Source organism: Diachasmimorpha longicaudata, chromosome 13, assembly GCF_034640455.1.
Source record: "Diachasmimorpha longicaudata isolate KC_UGA_2023 chromosome 13, iyDiaLong2, whole genome shotgun sequence".
Taxonomy (NCBI): domain Eukaryota; kingdom Metazoa; phylum Arthropoda; class Insecta; order Hymenoptera; family Braconidae; genus Diachasmimorpha; species Diachasmimorpha longicaudata.
The window spans coordinates 4,071,110-4,086,925 of NC_087237.1; the positions used below are offsets into that span (position 1 = coordinate 4,071,110).

The following is a 15,816-nucleotide window of genomic DNA, read 5'->3' on the forward strand; positions in this document are numbered from 1 at the left end:
TGGTGAGTCCCAACTACCTGGTGTTTATCGAAAAAATTATTTGCGCTCGGGATCGACGCAAGTTGCCAAAATATGGCGATGAGGGGAGAGGAATCCAGAAATGAAGTTGAAAAAAATGCTCGGAAACGAGGTAAAAAGTGTGTTGAGAGGGAGAGAGAGAAAAATATTATACCGAGGAGTATATAATAAAGCCGATACGGGGCACCGGTAATGGGCCATAATGAGGCATCCATAAGTATAGGTAATGATCCGTGGACCCCTCTCGGCGTATATACCTCGAGATGGGATGCTGCATCTTACCCCCATTTAAAGATCCACGAACACGCACATCAGACGCTGTCGTTCGCGCGCCTTCCCTTCCTCTTATTTACTTATTTAGTTTATATACACTTATTTACCGGACTCGTTTCAGTTTTATTAGACAATTCTTTTTTCCGGCGATTTGACGTATGCGCATAGGCACGGGGAGAATCGCCGCGCTCAAATCAATTTAATCGCGTATGATCGCGTTCTCAGAAAATCATAGGTGGCGTGTTGGTTATTTAGGTTTGTAAGATGCCAAGAGTGGACCATCATGCGGGTTCTCAACTCTTGCCTCCTCAGATTATTTTTTTTCTGCGGTTCGAGGGCCTCGCGAGGGAATATTTCCCCTCAATCGAGGAAATATTGCTCTCGATGAGCGGGAAAACTCGGTCAACGATTTGTTGAACTATTCAACGGAGAAGATATGTCTCGAATCAATCACAATATTCTCAATGCAATTCTGTCGTGCTATACCCCGGATATTTTCTAGAGCATGCGTCACCCCTGAAAGACGCATGCTCAACCGCCAGTGTTCGACCACAATTCCCGAATTATCCCAAATACAAGTCCCTCCCCTCGGTAAAATGATCAGAAATAACCTGGGATAAATAGCTTGATTAAAATCATTATTTTCCTCGAGTCCAATCCGTCAGTAACCGAACCCTTGTTGTATAAAACCCGAGTGGGGCTGTAATAAATAGACAGCGCGTGTGCCATTGTCTGGTTTGTAACACGCGTTACGTTCTCGAAACGGCTCGTTGATCATTCCTACAGCTACTCACTTTGCCCCCTTCCCCCGGCTTGTTTGTGAATCGAATGGCATTGGTAATTGTCATTCAAACGGTTGGAAAAAAAAATAAAAGTTAGAAACATTACCCGTCTCCAAGTAGAATATGTGCACCAGAATTATATTGGCTGTCAACTTCAGGGAATAATAAAACCAAAATAAAGTATTTCATTGATTCCTCTGAAATTTTCTCACGGAGAGAAAAATTCTTTAAAAATTATAGTATTCAGTAAAAATTACGGAGCAGTTCTGGATTTTTTCCTGAATGTGCACTGACAAAGTGCGTAACTGTTCCGTCATTTTTACCGATTATTGTTTTGACTGGCACATGAAGGGAAATATTCAAGAAAAATGACGTATCTTATCCCTAATTCTGAAGCGAAATTCAGTTCTCGAGAATTGTACGGATCCGCCATGGAATTTTTCCTGAAAATTCCATAATTTATAACTGAATCGACCCTGAAAAATGACGATCCTCTCGCGGAAAATTTCCCTGTGGATTCCGCCATCGGTGAGCGAACTGCAAGTTCCGTAATTTTCAAAGAATTTCCTATCTCCGCCTAATTATAACCGAAAAAATTCTCCGCAAAATCTTGCAAAATATGTGACAAAAATATTTCAAACTTTCCCCGAAACTTCCAGGCGTATGTCTCCCCACCCCAGCCCCGAAAAACATCCAACAAAGGCAAAATCTTCCCCATGCGCATCCGCGAATTACCCCCTACCCCCACCCATCGATTGAATGAAATAGTTCCCCTATATCTCTCCGGAGATGGAGTCCCCCTGGTGTCGAAGAAACCGAGGGATTCAAGTTCCCGCGAGATCAGGGCAAAGTGGGGGGTACCAAGACCTCGTTGAAATGATGGTAAACGGGCGTGCTCGATGCTCGCGCATTGGTCCTACGTTTCTCACCGCCAATGTGTGTACAGTCGCCATGTTTGAATCTCCCACCCCTTCAGTACCGCTAAAGGAAACTGATACGATGCTGTTCATCTCCCCGCAAACAATGGCACAGTTGACAATAATCCCCAAACATTCCATAATTTCCTCCCTCCCCCTGCATCCCCAAAAAATCCCTATCACTTAAAAATATCCTCTCCCACCCCCAAAAGCCTCCCCAGCTCCCGGGAAAATTTCCCAGAATTTCCAGAAATATTCAGCTCCCTAATGATCAGGATCTGGCGCACGAGGCGTTGACCCGCCAGTAGAAATACCACTGAAGAGTCAGGCGTGGGCGCACAATTGTCTCTCGTTTCCCCTGCCCTCCACCAGGACCAAGACCCCCCGCACATGTCCCACCCCCTCCAGCAGACATATTAATTAAGCGTCTCATTTTAATCGCACGACAAAAACGTGAGTTTAACGCCCATAGTCGACTAAAAGGATTCCTCTACCCCCTCTGGCCGCGAGGTGAATGCCTTCCCCACCAATGGGACGAGCCGCGATTGTCACCGCCTCTTCCCCAGGTCCCGAGTGATTCGCGGACCACACCCTCCGGTGGGTTGTCACCGAACACTCGATCCCCACCCCAGTGGCATTCGTTCCCATCTAATTGAGTTTCACTGGTGTACTGGTGGGGGTAAAAGGCCCCCGCGGTAAAACATCACTCATCCCCCACCTCCACGGCCATTGGTAGGGACCGTAGCACGGGCCGGACTCGTTTAGCCGGGTAATTTTCCCCTCAAACACTAGCAAGAGCTCAGACAAGAAACATCCTACCCGGTTGATACTCCGTTCTCTCTTCGTCTGACTAGACAATCGGTATTTCAGTTGTTTTTTATTTATATTTATTTAAAAGTTATCGCAGTGGGATTCGTGACAAGTGATTATCTGTTCTCCCTTATTACCAACATCACTGATGATTCATCACACAATACTGAGGATTTAATGTGCTAATATGTGGAACAACAATCGGATATGTTTGGAGCCAATGCCACTAGCCAGTGTTGATGGATTAAATTAGATTAAGGTACATTGAAAGTGTTGATCGGTTGATTAAACAAAGTGTGAAGTGTTTGGGCGTACAATGATGCCGCTCGCACCGACGCCAATAGTCCCGGTACCCTCCAAGCCAAAGATAGGCTTCAGTATAGACTCCATTGTTGGTGGTGGTCGTGATGATAGACTCGAGAGACTGCACGAGAGGGTCGAGATGGACCGGGATGGCAGCCCCACCGAGGTGGAGGGCTCCTCGTCGCCCCGATCATCTAGACGAATTGTTCGATCACCGGGTGCTCACTCCGAGGGATCGGATCGGCCTCTGTCAAGGAGCTCGTCCATCGAGTCGTATCCAGTGACAAGACACAATGGACAGATACAGAGGAGTCATCATCATGTTCAATCGCTGACGAGTCATGTGGATTATGGACGAACGAGGAGTCACAGTGGTGCATCAACACCGAATAATAGTCCAAGTCCACCGCACAGGATATCACATGGTGATTCACCTGGACATCATCAACCACCACCCGGTGTTGTCAGACCAAGTCCCAATTACCTTGGACCACCGCCCAATGCGGCAACTGCTGCTGCCGTCGCTAGCGAACAGATTAAGGCACTTTATGGTTTACCTGGTCATCCAGCAGCACCACAACCTGGACAAACTGAATATCACACGCAGCAGTTTGCATTGGCTGCCAATTTGGCGGCTGCCCAACACTTTCAGGCATCCAATTTGGCTGTTGCCCTTCAGGCACATCATGGGGGATCACCTCATGGACCACCTCACAGTCCGTATGGACACGCTGGTGGACCAGGACCACATCCACCGCCACATCCACATCAACCTCCTAGGGACAGTTATCCTTTGTTTCCTTGGCTTCTTTCGAGACATGGGAGGCTCTTTCCTCACAGATTTCCCGCTGGTGAGTCCTGTTAATTACAGACTTTAATCGTTTATGGTTATATGGGTGTCATTGTTGTCGTTGGGCACTCCACCAGTAGAATGTCACTCCCATCACTCGATTTGGAGATCAAATTTATTGGTCTTCTCCAGGAACAGAGGGAACTGACGTTTCCTGGAGGAATACCCCAATGTCCCGCATCAATATACGCTGAAATCTGAATGAATTAATTATAAATTCAACAGTAATTTATTATGAGATATCCGCGAATGTTCGATAGCTCCATAAATACAACAGAAATTCAGTTGGCGATGACATTAAACACGCGTGAATGAGTCTGCAATTTGATAGCACGATATCTCCCCAACAATTTTAATTCAACAGAAAATTAAATTTATAAATTAAAGCATTCGAATCTTCACAATAATGGCGGATGTCCATGACACATGGGATGCTACACTTTCCCCGCGTCAACTCGAAAATTCAAATAACTCACTCACCGCGAGATAATTCAAAGTGGTGTAATCTCACTTGTTTGCGTATCATATCACGAAGGATTGAACGTGACGCAACGTTTCGTAATTGATGATTTTGTAACCAACGTATTAAGTGCTACATCTGACCCCAGTGACTCGGAATTCATTCTTTATCATACATTTCTCAGTTGTTTAATCATCGTGTACCAACTCGACATCGCGTGCTGATAGAGACTCTCCCGGAGGCATTAACCCCGTGTTTCCCTCTTCCGCGTTTATTAATCCCTTAGTCTTGATAACAAACTGATTGTAATTGCTTCCTCCTTCGGTAAGCAGTCTATCCCCACCTGGATTGATTATTCTTTAATCCTCCGCTTTTTGTTGAATTTCCATTGCAGTTTCCATTGCAGAAAAAATTTTGTGAAAATTACCTGATAACTTTGATAATTCTGAAGTAAAGTGTCATTCAGAGAAAAAAATTACTGACTGAATTGGAGTTTTGATTTAATTTGAATAAAATTTGTGGCAATGTATTGGAGTTTTTAGGACGTGGATGGAAATAGTATTATACATTTCTATAGTAATTATTGAAAAACTGTTTGCAATTGCTGTTTACATGACTGACTGTATAATTTTACTAAATATTTCTGTCTGTGTAACCAATTGTATTATGCCTGCGGTTATTTTCATTCATATCGGAGGAGGTGCTGATAAGCTTGCAATAGTTATTTCTTTCCTCGACTATGTCATTGTGTTGCAACTGCATACGTACATTGTCAACTAAATAACCATAAACGATGCACTAATTATCTAATTTGATTGTTCAACACTCACGCGCATCGCGATAACGGAATGATAGCGAACGTCTTGGGGAGGGAAGAATAATTGTGGCTATTAGTTAATGACCTTGCGTTTGATAACTGTGTTGTCACTTGATAAGTTGAGGACTTGGGCGAGGTGACTGTTGTCTTATGCACCGGTGCATGGACGTTGTAAGGCCTCGAGTTGAAGAAGGATTTTTTTTACGCACGATGAATGCGAAAAATCAATTGTAAATTTATTGTGGAGAAGTCCCTGATAATTCATGTTTACAACGATTTGAAGACACAATGACGAAGGCATCCACAATTTCATTCATACATATTTTTAATAACAAATGATTTACATGAAATTTCCATAAGTTCTGAACTGGGGGAAATTCAATTCAATGGGACATGAGAGATGATCAACTTTCACGATGAGTTTGAGAATTCGAGCCGTTGTTGAAATGATTATTGTTTACCGACCGGAAATTATTATTAGTGTTATTTAATTTTCAAGGTGAGCAAGAAATTTTATCAACGATTTAATCTCAAGTTGAATTTAAATTCATAGAATTTGAAATTAAACTGCAATTTTTATTGTGATGTGGATTTCTGACACGAGAAATTCAGAGGGAGATTTTCTTTGTAATGAATTATGAAAAGTATAATTCAATTGATTTTGAAAGTTTGTCGGTTAATGGATACGAGTTAGAATAAATAATAAAAATTCGTGGAAGATATTAATCGGATTAAAATCGTTATTCACGATTAATTGACGAATTATGAGATCTAAAGATGAAAAATCGTACGGAATTGATTCGGGAGCATGAAAAAAAGGGAATGATTCAGTGAGCCAATCACAGACGGATAGATCCCATCAACATCAATGAGACATCATCATCAATAACAAAGCGTGTTAATCTCCATTGTCCCAGTGTGTCTTGTCGTTTACCCCTGAACATGCACAGCATGATGTCCACTCGAGCCCAACTCTCCATCACATTACGTTTTTTTCTCCTCTTTTCATTTTCACGTGGAGCTCAGCCATTGTCAGTGCTGTTTCACGCACAATTTTTTTCCTTTGAAGCCCCCAGGTCGTCTCATTGTCCCGCCCTATGATCTCCTCTTCACGGCACTTTGGCCTCACAAAATCCACCTTTTCCCCAGTTTTTTTAAATCACTGACTTTCTGACAAGCTGCGAGCATTTTTTGCTTTTTATTTCGTTGTAGCTGATTCATATTGTCCAATCAGGATGTCTTCATGCCTCTCTGGGTGTCACGTTTCACTTCATTCCAGAATTTCAACGGCATGCACAGCACACGCTGCAATGACATTTGCATAATTCGGTGATTTTGTAGGAGAAGTCGAACGACAAGTCGAGAAAAATATTAATAACAATTTCATCGCAAATTAATTCATTTTCGCATTGGAACAAGTTAATTCAACTCCAGTCAATTGCAACGATGGAATGTTCAACTCCAATTCTGAAGTTATAAATTTTAAATAATTTAAAAAATATATAATCCCCAATAAATCACCCACTCGTCTGGCGGCCATCTTGTACTTTACCCGTTCGGGAGATAAATACTGAACTGCTTCGTAAATTTCCTGGATCGCCGAATAATCTCCCCCCACCAGAAAAAATACAAAACAATTACCAACGACTACAGTAATTTATCCTGAAAAATTCCCCTCCACATCTTCTCCCACCCCACTCCCCTTTTCACAATTCTAATTCTCCACATTTTCCCGCATGAGTTCCAGCATCATTACTCTACCACTTCGTGTCATAATAACCCTAATTACCATTCGTCCCTGCACCGCAGCGGGGCTAGTAATGGCAGAAATATTTCTGAAAATGCATCGGTTGCAGTTGCCTCCGAAACGATTAATTAAAGGTACATTAGGGGCAAGACCGGTGTGTGGTTTTGAAAGAAGGAATTTCCAGTATCGCGCCACACGTTTTTTTTAATTTCCCCGTCTCTCCAGTGGAGATAATTTGATACATTCACCATTCAGTATTATTTTCGTGTAATTTCGCGTCGCCTCCAGGGTAACCAGTTCGTTCAGCTGCTCAGGGCGCCCTCTTTCGGAGCGTCCTCTTGTAATTGTATTGGGCGTTGGGAGTAAAAACGAAGAAGAAAGTTTAACCCCGTTCATTTTTTATCCTCATCTCTTCCCCTCTCTGCCACCCTCCCCCCCTCCCCCTCGTCGCCCCTCGTCCACGTTCCTCCCACTGGGCGCCCGCTCCCTTTTTTTTTTCCATATTTATCGAGTAATTACCAAGACACACATTGTATTCACATTTTGTGCAGCCTCGTGGGCGCGCGCATTTATCGTCTCCTTTTTTCCGTTATTACCCAGTGCCTAGTATCTTGAACGACTTCCGGCGTTGGTGCACAACCTAGGCCGGTAGTATGTATCGTTATACGATCGACAGGCGCCTTTCGAGGTAGAGAATACTCAATTAGGTATATAGCCTTACAATATAACACGAGTGAGTTTATGCTTATCTTTACTGCGCCCGCCCTTTGTATGTTTAACTCTTAACTTTAAAAAAAAAACCTACATAATAGCGAGGGAAAACTAAAAACTGCCGGTGAAAATCTTGCTGAAATATTGTATCGGTTATCTTTCGAGTTTATTGCTGTGAATTTCTACAGCTGGGTAACGGAATTCAAGAGTGCGGCTGGGATAAATGGGAGGATATAAACGATCACTGGATAGTTCATAAATTATTCCAATTATCTGGGTGAAAATGGTGATAATGAAATTGAATGTAAAGTTTGCATAATTCGGGATATGAGCATTGAAATTTAGTGGAAGGATCGCTGGAATATCGGTAATTTTTTTACCTTTTTATGGGGAATATGTATATTTTGCTCGCTGGGACTTGGTGAGGGAAATTTTCGCGAAGTGAACTGGTAATTTTAACCGGGAAAATGGAATTCAACGGTTAAATTAACGAATTTAAAATTTGAACGACTTGAGCAATTCAGAGGAATTTTTTTAGCCTTGAAATTATTCGAAAATATTTAAAAGGATAAAATTTAATTTCACAGGTCCGGACATCCCAGGCTTCCTTCTGCAACCATTCAGAAAGCCCAAGAGAATAAGAACAGCATTCAGTCCAAGTCAATTATTGAAACTCGAGCATGCATTTGAGAAGAACCATTACGTTGTCGGTGCCGAAAGGAAACAGCTCGCTCAGGCGCTCTCATTAACGGAAACACAGGTGAGAATATTTTTTGTCCATCATGAATTGATGTTAATACATACACTTTCATTACCATAAAGTACGAATGAGTACATCGACAATTGGTGTACACGAAGAGTTGAAATTAACCCGGCGTTATCAATGAAAATACCCGTTGAAATTGATATTGCATTGAACAAACCAACGTATAATTGCATTACATAATAACGAACAAAGCGGAATCAACCACTTAACGAACAAAAGAGGCAAATTGAAAGATAATGGCTTGAATAGGTGGCCAAACAGGTGGGACAATGGCGGACTATAAAGTGTTTTACGTACGTGAATAACCGCCTTTTATTCCCGATCAATTGAATATCGGAGGCGGTTTATCATGATGTGATTGAAAATGCTCTAATTAAATAGGAATGCGTTTGAACGAACGCTGAAGTCATCGACACACTTCTTCACAGCTTCACATATACGAGAATTCCATCCGATGAAGTAAAAAGACGATAGAGTGATGATGTGAACTGCAGAGCGAAGAAAAAAAAACAGAATTAATGACTTTAATTGTAGCTATCCCATTAAAATTCAGTGAAGTCAGTGACGCAGTTCCACTTCAGATCTGAGAATTTCTACGGAGAAGAACTCGACCGAGTTAACTCGGATTTGATTAAATTAGTGTGGTAGATGGAATATTAATCCCTGAATTTCTTCTTTCATTTTTTCTGCCGGTGTATTACCAATTAATTATCGCGCAAATGATGGAGTCACGAGTGGAAAAAGTATATGTCCATGTAAAGACCAGGAATTGCATTAAAAATAGAAAAAAACTCATGAACAAGATGATGACAGTAATTAGGACAAAAATTAATGACGTTAAATTGAAAAATAATGAGGAAAATAATTTTTTGTTCTGCATAAATTAAATATCAAAGGCGATTAATCACGATCGCAGGAAAAATTCTCTAATTATGTAAGAAATACATAATATTTAAAAAATTGACAATTCATTATCTCAGTTGCTGCTGTCCCATTAGAATTCACTGAAGCAGTGAAACACTTCAACTTCAGATCTAATAATTCCTCAGACGAGGAACTAGACCAAGCTCAGCCCCAATTAATTAAATGACTACGATAGTTAGAATAGTAATTCCTCATGAAATGTAATTACGCTTAATACAATCTAATCAGCAATTATTTCTCGCTGTGGCAATTAATTATCATTCGAATGGTGATGGAGTCGAGAGTGGAAAAAAATTTGTCTGGATAAGAGCCAAGGAGTTGCAGTTAAGTAGCAAAAACGCATGAATAAAGTGATGACACTTGTCAGGAGAATAATTAATGATTTCGGATTAAAAAATCATGAATTAAATGAGACTTTATTCTCGGTAAATTAAATATGAAAAGCCACTTATACAAACAGAGTAAACAGCGCATATTAAATAGAAACATTTAAATTCCACCGGATAGAGTAAAGAGCACATAAAATGATGAAAACAATAATAACTAGCGATCATCCAAACGGGCAATCAATGACCATTAATTAATGAGTCCTTGCCTCATTGAAATTTGTTAAAGCTATTGACACACTTCAATTTCAATCTAAACGTTCGATCGCAGAGAAACTAGACCGGGCTCAACACTAATCAATTAAATTACCGCGATAGTTGGAATGTTAATCCCTCATGAAACGTAATTACAGTTAATGTAATCTAATCTGCAATGTTTTTCCGGTGGATCAATTGATTATCATTCAAATGGTGACAGGCGAGGAAAAAATCCTAAATAGGTAGAATATCGTGAATAGCAGACGGAAAATTGAAGATTAATTGAAGATTAAGGAATTCTTCATGGTAAATAAAAATGTAGTTTAAAATCAATGAAATAGCCACGAAAGCAATGGCTTACCCCATGTGGCAATGAATTATCACTCAATCAGAGACGAAGCGAAAAAAAATGCTGGCACAAAAGCCACGAATGAAAAAACGAAAAAACTGTTAAAATAATAAAAATAGCATGAATAAGGTGATTACACGAATTAGCAATGCGAGAGGGACTGAGGAATATGTACGGTGTATAAATCAAGTAGTTTGAGTGTCGTCGTTTCGACTCGGTTTACGCTCGTTGAATAGTCTCTCTCCGCTTCTTGAAACGATCGTTTTAAGTGTACAAGTGTACACACTTATCCCGCGTATATAATACACACTCAATTTTCACAACATGTCGCTGGTATAGGGGGCATATTTTGTACGATGCGTAAATCATCCGTTTAAATCGTGCCTTATCGTACTGGCATGGGTTTAAGGACACACATATGCACACACTGTACACACACTAAACATCACTATTTTCTTACCGGTTTTTCATGTTTGTGGTGTGTGTCGATGCTTACGTGTACAAAATTACTCGATACTCTGACCTTTAGCCAATTAGTGTAACAAAAATTTCGTAGAAATTACCTTCCACACTCTCTTTATGCCTCAAATTAGCTACGTAATGATGAAACTCGTGGGACTGTACATTTATGAGTTATGATTCACATGACATTTGAATTATATGTAGTACGTTTGTGGCTGGAGGATGTTAATGCTAATTGAGTGGTTTGATTGAGAGGAAATTGTTTTGATAATTGAGGAGATTAGAACGGATTATTCATTGGTTTATGGTAATTGCGGTCGGAGTGATCGATCCTGACGTTTTTCTCGGAGAATCGATATTATAATTCATTATTGGGAGTGTCGGGGAATTAGTTGACTTCCCGGATTGCTGCAAATTAATTTCCACGTCTCGGTGGGCTGAATTTATGGGAGAGTTGAATAGTTGAGGTGATTGGGAGAATTTTACCGATATTAATGGCACATTCGATTTAATGACACGATATTCGGGATTTATTTATTTTGTTTCCGACTCTGGGAAGATTCGGTGTTGATATCCAGTACATTTTATGCTGCGGTGATAAATGTGATGTCGACATTCATTACAGGAATGGGAGAATTGATTGAAAGAAAATGCTCGATTGAATCAGCAGATGATTTAATTCACATGTGATTCGTACAATTACTCAGTAATTGCCGATTAATTTTGGTAATAGGAGGCCGATTATTCACCACCAGTTACGATAATCACAGTTTAACAAAGTGTTGATGGTATTTTAAAAATAAATCATGATCAACATTGATCATTAGTGGTGTCATTGAATTACCTGACGCGTTTGTTAGCAACATCCGCTTCTTCCTGGCTCGCTAAAACTGGACAAACTCTCGGACCCATTACACTGTCCACGTACGGTAATGGGATGTTTGCATATTATGCAGGTCGCGTAGACTATTCCTTGTGCATAATGAGACGGTGGTTGTCGCGCCACTTTGAATAAAGTATAAATTGAGATTTCACATTATGCATGGTTCGCGTCATAATGCGTCATCCGGAGTGACGTTCGCCAGTCGTTTCGTAAGTTTTCGCCTTTTCACTTATCGAAAAATATTGTTCATCGGTGATTATCTATTTCTGTTGTACGGTGTCTTAATCGATTTGAGGGGAAGATGAAAATAATGGAAAGGGAAACAGGAAAAATCATGGAGTCGCGTGCGTTACTGTCTTGATTTTCTTGTCACGCTTCCGCAGGCGCGTCACCGTCGCTTCTTTGCCTGCATAATATCCTTCGGGGCCTCTTCCTTATTCCTCCTGTCTCGATGCTTTCTTGGCTACACCCAGTGGTGGATTATTCAACTCAAATGAATTCACATTTATTTTTCTGCATTCGATTTCCCGCACTTTCGAGATTCAATTTATTTTTAATGAATTAGGTTGAGTTATCTCGGGTATTTAAATGCGATTGGAAAAATTTATTGAGATTAATTAGTTTTCTAGGAGATAAAAAGTTGAATGATATCACTGCATTTGACTTCGTTACATTTTTTCTTTATCATAAGTTCAACCGGGCGGGGGGGAGATCTAGGACCGCATCGGGGGGTAATTTATTCGTCATTTTATCTCGATTTGTTGGCCAATTAATTATAATTATCGGATACACCACTAACTGAGAATAGTTCCAGGCTATTTATGCTTTATTTCGTCATTATTATTATTTTTTATCTAATGATGGGAGAAATCGTTCTGTGGATCAGCGAATGGCGGAATCAATCCTCATTATTTTATGTCAAGTTTCTTAGTTCATTAATAATTATCATATCCATCGGTGTCTACAAACTCGTTCGGGACAGACTGATGACAGGCAGACGCTGTATTTTTTGGTATTTCTTCATGACCTAATGAAAATATTCAATTCCCCAGATGATAGATCAAAGATTGTGATCGCATGTAGCACGTCTGCGTCAATACATGGTCAATTTCATCCTAAAAAAATAAAGCCAGAGGCTGATCGCCAGAATCTAATATGGCCTCGCCCATATTCACGTGTGCACAGCTTTGCTGTACGTAATTCTCGAATCCGTTCGTACGCAGGAGATTTCAACTCCCCAGTGTCTCCATACCCTCCTCTCCCCCCCCGCCCGCCTCACGGAATTTGCGTGATCGTTATTAAACGCGTACGGGGATCGAAAAATAATATCGTGGGGTTTATTTAACTCGCATATCCGTCGCCGGGGGATTAAAAAGCTTTTGTGTCCGTGAACTGGTGGATATCCCCGGGATTAGCCCATTGATCCGATCAATCAAACTTCGTTTTATCCCCGAGTTTTATTATTTTTAGGGGTGGGAAAATATTTAATTGGGATTTCACTAAATTTTTGGTTATCAGGAGACATTATCGGCATTGTGTAATTTGTTTATTTAATTTGTACAATTGGATATTTTTTTTTGTGGAGGTTTTTTACTGCAGTGCAAAAAATATCGTGCAAAATCCTAACGCGTAATTTATTTATTTAACTAGTGCAATTGAATATTTACGGGTGGGGGATTTTTTACCGGATCGCGAAAAATATCATGCAAAATCCCAATCGTCCGATGCCAGATGCGAAATACACACGATCTATGAGACATCCCGTTTTGGTTATTCCTGTCCTCGACTCCCTGTCCTTATGGGAACGAGCTCGATGCCTGACGTTCACACTCACCATTTACCTGTAAGGTACAACTGTCACTTAAAACCACTTCTGTTGCCACCAGCCAGTGGGCAATGGGCTTTCAATTACCCGATCCGCCGACTCTCCTCGGTATCTCTCATCATCCCGCGACAAAAAGGAAATTCGATAAATGAGTGGGAAAAACACTGTTTAGTTTTATTCTCGGTTGCAAAAATTTATGAGACTGGATGATGGGAGTAGATCCACTGGGATTGGTTACAGCTTCACACCGCGATCCGCCCCGGGGGTTGCGTTACCATGACAACTACCTTCAGAGGGGGATGATTACCACTCAAATGGGGGTAGAACTCTATTAACTTTCGAGTTGTAAAATATTTTCTCGGGATTTTCCGTTGGACTATTTACCCCGATGTGAGGGTATCGACGTAAAAATGGAGAGAGTCCACTGAAAATATTTTTATACGTGACGACATTTACTGCAAATTAATGCTAATTGTGATGATACGTTTAATTCTCTCAGAGCGTTCGATTGCGTTATTTTTCACCGAAAAAAATCCCCGATGAGATGATTAATGTGACAGTATTATATCAGTGGTCGCAATGTTCGAATATATGCTCAGGTAACCTCGTCTCCGTTAATCCGATTCGCCGTCAAAACGTCTGCGAGCCCCTGGATTGTGTCCATGAACGGGTTATTCCAACATTTCGCCTCCCCGAGCCATTTCCAAGGGCACAATGGCGATTTTACGCGTCGATAGTGCTCGAAAATGGTGCTCCCCTCAGTCCACACCCCTTTTTATGAAAAGAATAACCGTCACCCAGTGGAGTCAATTCGCTCACAATGGAGGATGGGATACAGTTTTATTCTTCAATGTGGTGTATGATGCGAGTGAATGTTATATTGTCACCGGATACTACATTTAGGGATGCTTTCAAGGGTGTTATGGCACCAGGAGCTCCGAGCGCTGATGGCGCTCCCAGAATTTTTTCAGAACATTTCAAATTAATTTCTCCCAAACAAAAAAATCTCCCCTGCAAGAAAAAAAAATTAATAAAAAGCTACATCTCAACTCTATCGCAATTTTCTCTCCTCCCTTCCCCCATTAACAAATTGTTTTAAAATTCCAGGTGAAAGTCTGGTTTCAAAATCGTCGAACGAAGCACAAGCGAGTCCAGCAGGAGGAGGAAGCTAAAGCGCAACAACAATCGGGCGGTGGCAATAATCCAAATGGCAACAGCAACAAAAATACACACCACGTTAGCAAATGGCAACAAGACACCAGTGATTATCATCACGATGAGGATGACGATGATGAGACTGAAATGATTGATCCAAAAGCCGAAGACTGTTCGAGTGGTTCTGAAGCGTAGCTGGACGTCGAGAATTTCTTGTAAATGATAAATCGTTAATCGTCCGATGTGCGACGGGGGAGGAGACGATTGGGTGGTATGGTTGGGGGGCGCAGGAAGGGGGAGGGGATATATTGAAGGGATGGCCCCTTGGGAGACAGGAAAGCGAGTCAAGCGAGCATCGGAAGTCAGTGTAAATGGACCCCATTGTCTGGTCAGACTGGAAACAAGACGCTAAATGGCCACCGGAAACAACAAACTCCGAGAGTATAATCCTTCTTATTTTTCATCAGTTTGTTTGGCTCTTTTTTATATCCCTAAACAATGTGAAGTTAAGCCATATATTTATAATACCTATTTGCGCCATAGAGAAGGCCATACGTGGTGTGTAAATAGGAGACTCTATTCATTGACGAATGAGCAACGAGTGCCAAATTGATACGAAAAATTCAATAACATTGAACATCAAGAAAAAAAAATGTTACTCAACGAAACCAGTGTAATAAATAATTGTAAGGTGTATGTACGGATTAGATTCGTTGTTCCCCCAGGATAGTATGGAAACAGGAGCAGTATTCAATATTAAAATGTCACGGATAGAATGATGAAAGATTTAAATTATTTAGTGAAAAACATAGGTAAAAGAATTTACGATTTAAAGTGTGTATATACTACTGTAAATAGTCAATTGTGATTCTAACCTCGATGGTAAATGAATGAGAAATATATTGTACGGATGAACGAGAAAAAAAAAGAAAATTATTCGTGTTTCCTTGCGATATAGCAAATGTGGAAAAAAAAAGAACTTGAAACGAGACAAAAAAGGAAATAAATTATATCATGAAAAAATGATGAATTGAAGAAATGATGCTCTGATGTCAATTAATTTATGCCCTTGTTGAGATTGCTTGATGCACCCTGTTTTGAATCACCTCCGAGGCAGAGTTTCAGGTTCGCTCGTGGTGTAGAGAAGTCGACGGAGAGGGCGGGCATTATATCGGGCTCG

At 40.8% G+C, this 15,816-nt stretch overlaps 1 protein-coding gene across 1 annotated transcript; it reads left to right on the top strand.

The window, feature by feature from the left end:
* Positions 1-2,688: 2,688 nt before the first annotated feature.
* On the top strand, positions 2,689-15,569 carry LOC135168372 (homeotic protein empty spiracles-like). Its single transcript, XM_064132467.1, has 3 exons — positions 2,689-3,954; positions 8,276-8,448; positions 14,589-15,569. Exons 1-3 carry the CDS (start codon positions 3,117-3,119, stop codon positions 14,829-14,831), a joined length of 1,254 nt encoding a protein of 417 aa, XP_063988537.1. The 5' UTR covers positions 2,689-3,116; the 3' UTR covers positions 14,832-15,569.
* The last annotated feature ends 247 nt before the right edge of the window (positions 15,570-15,816 follow it).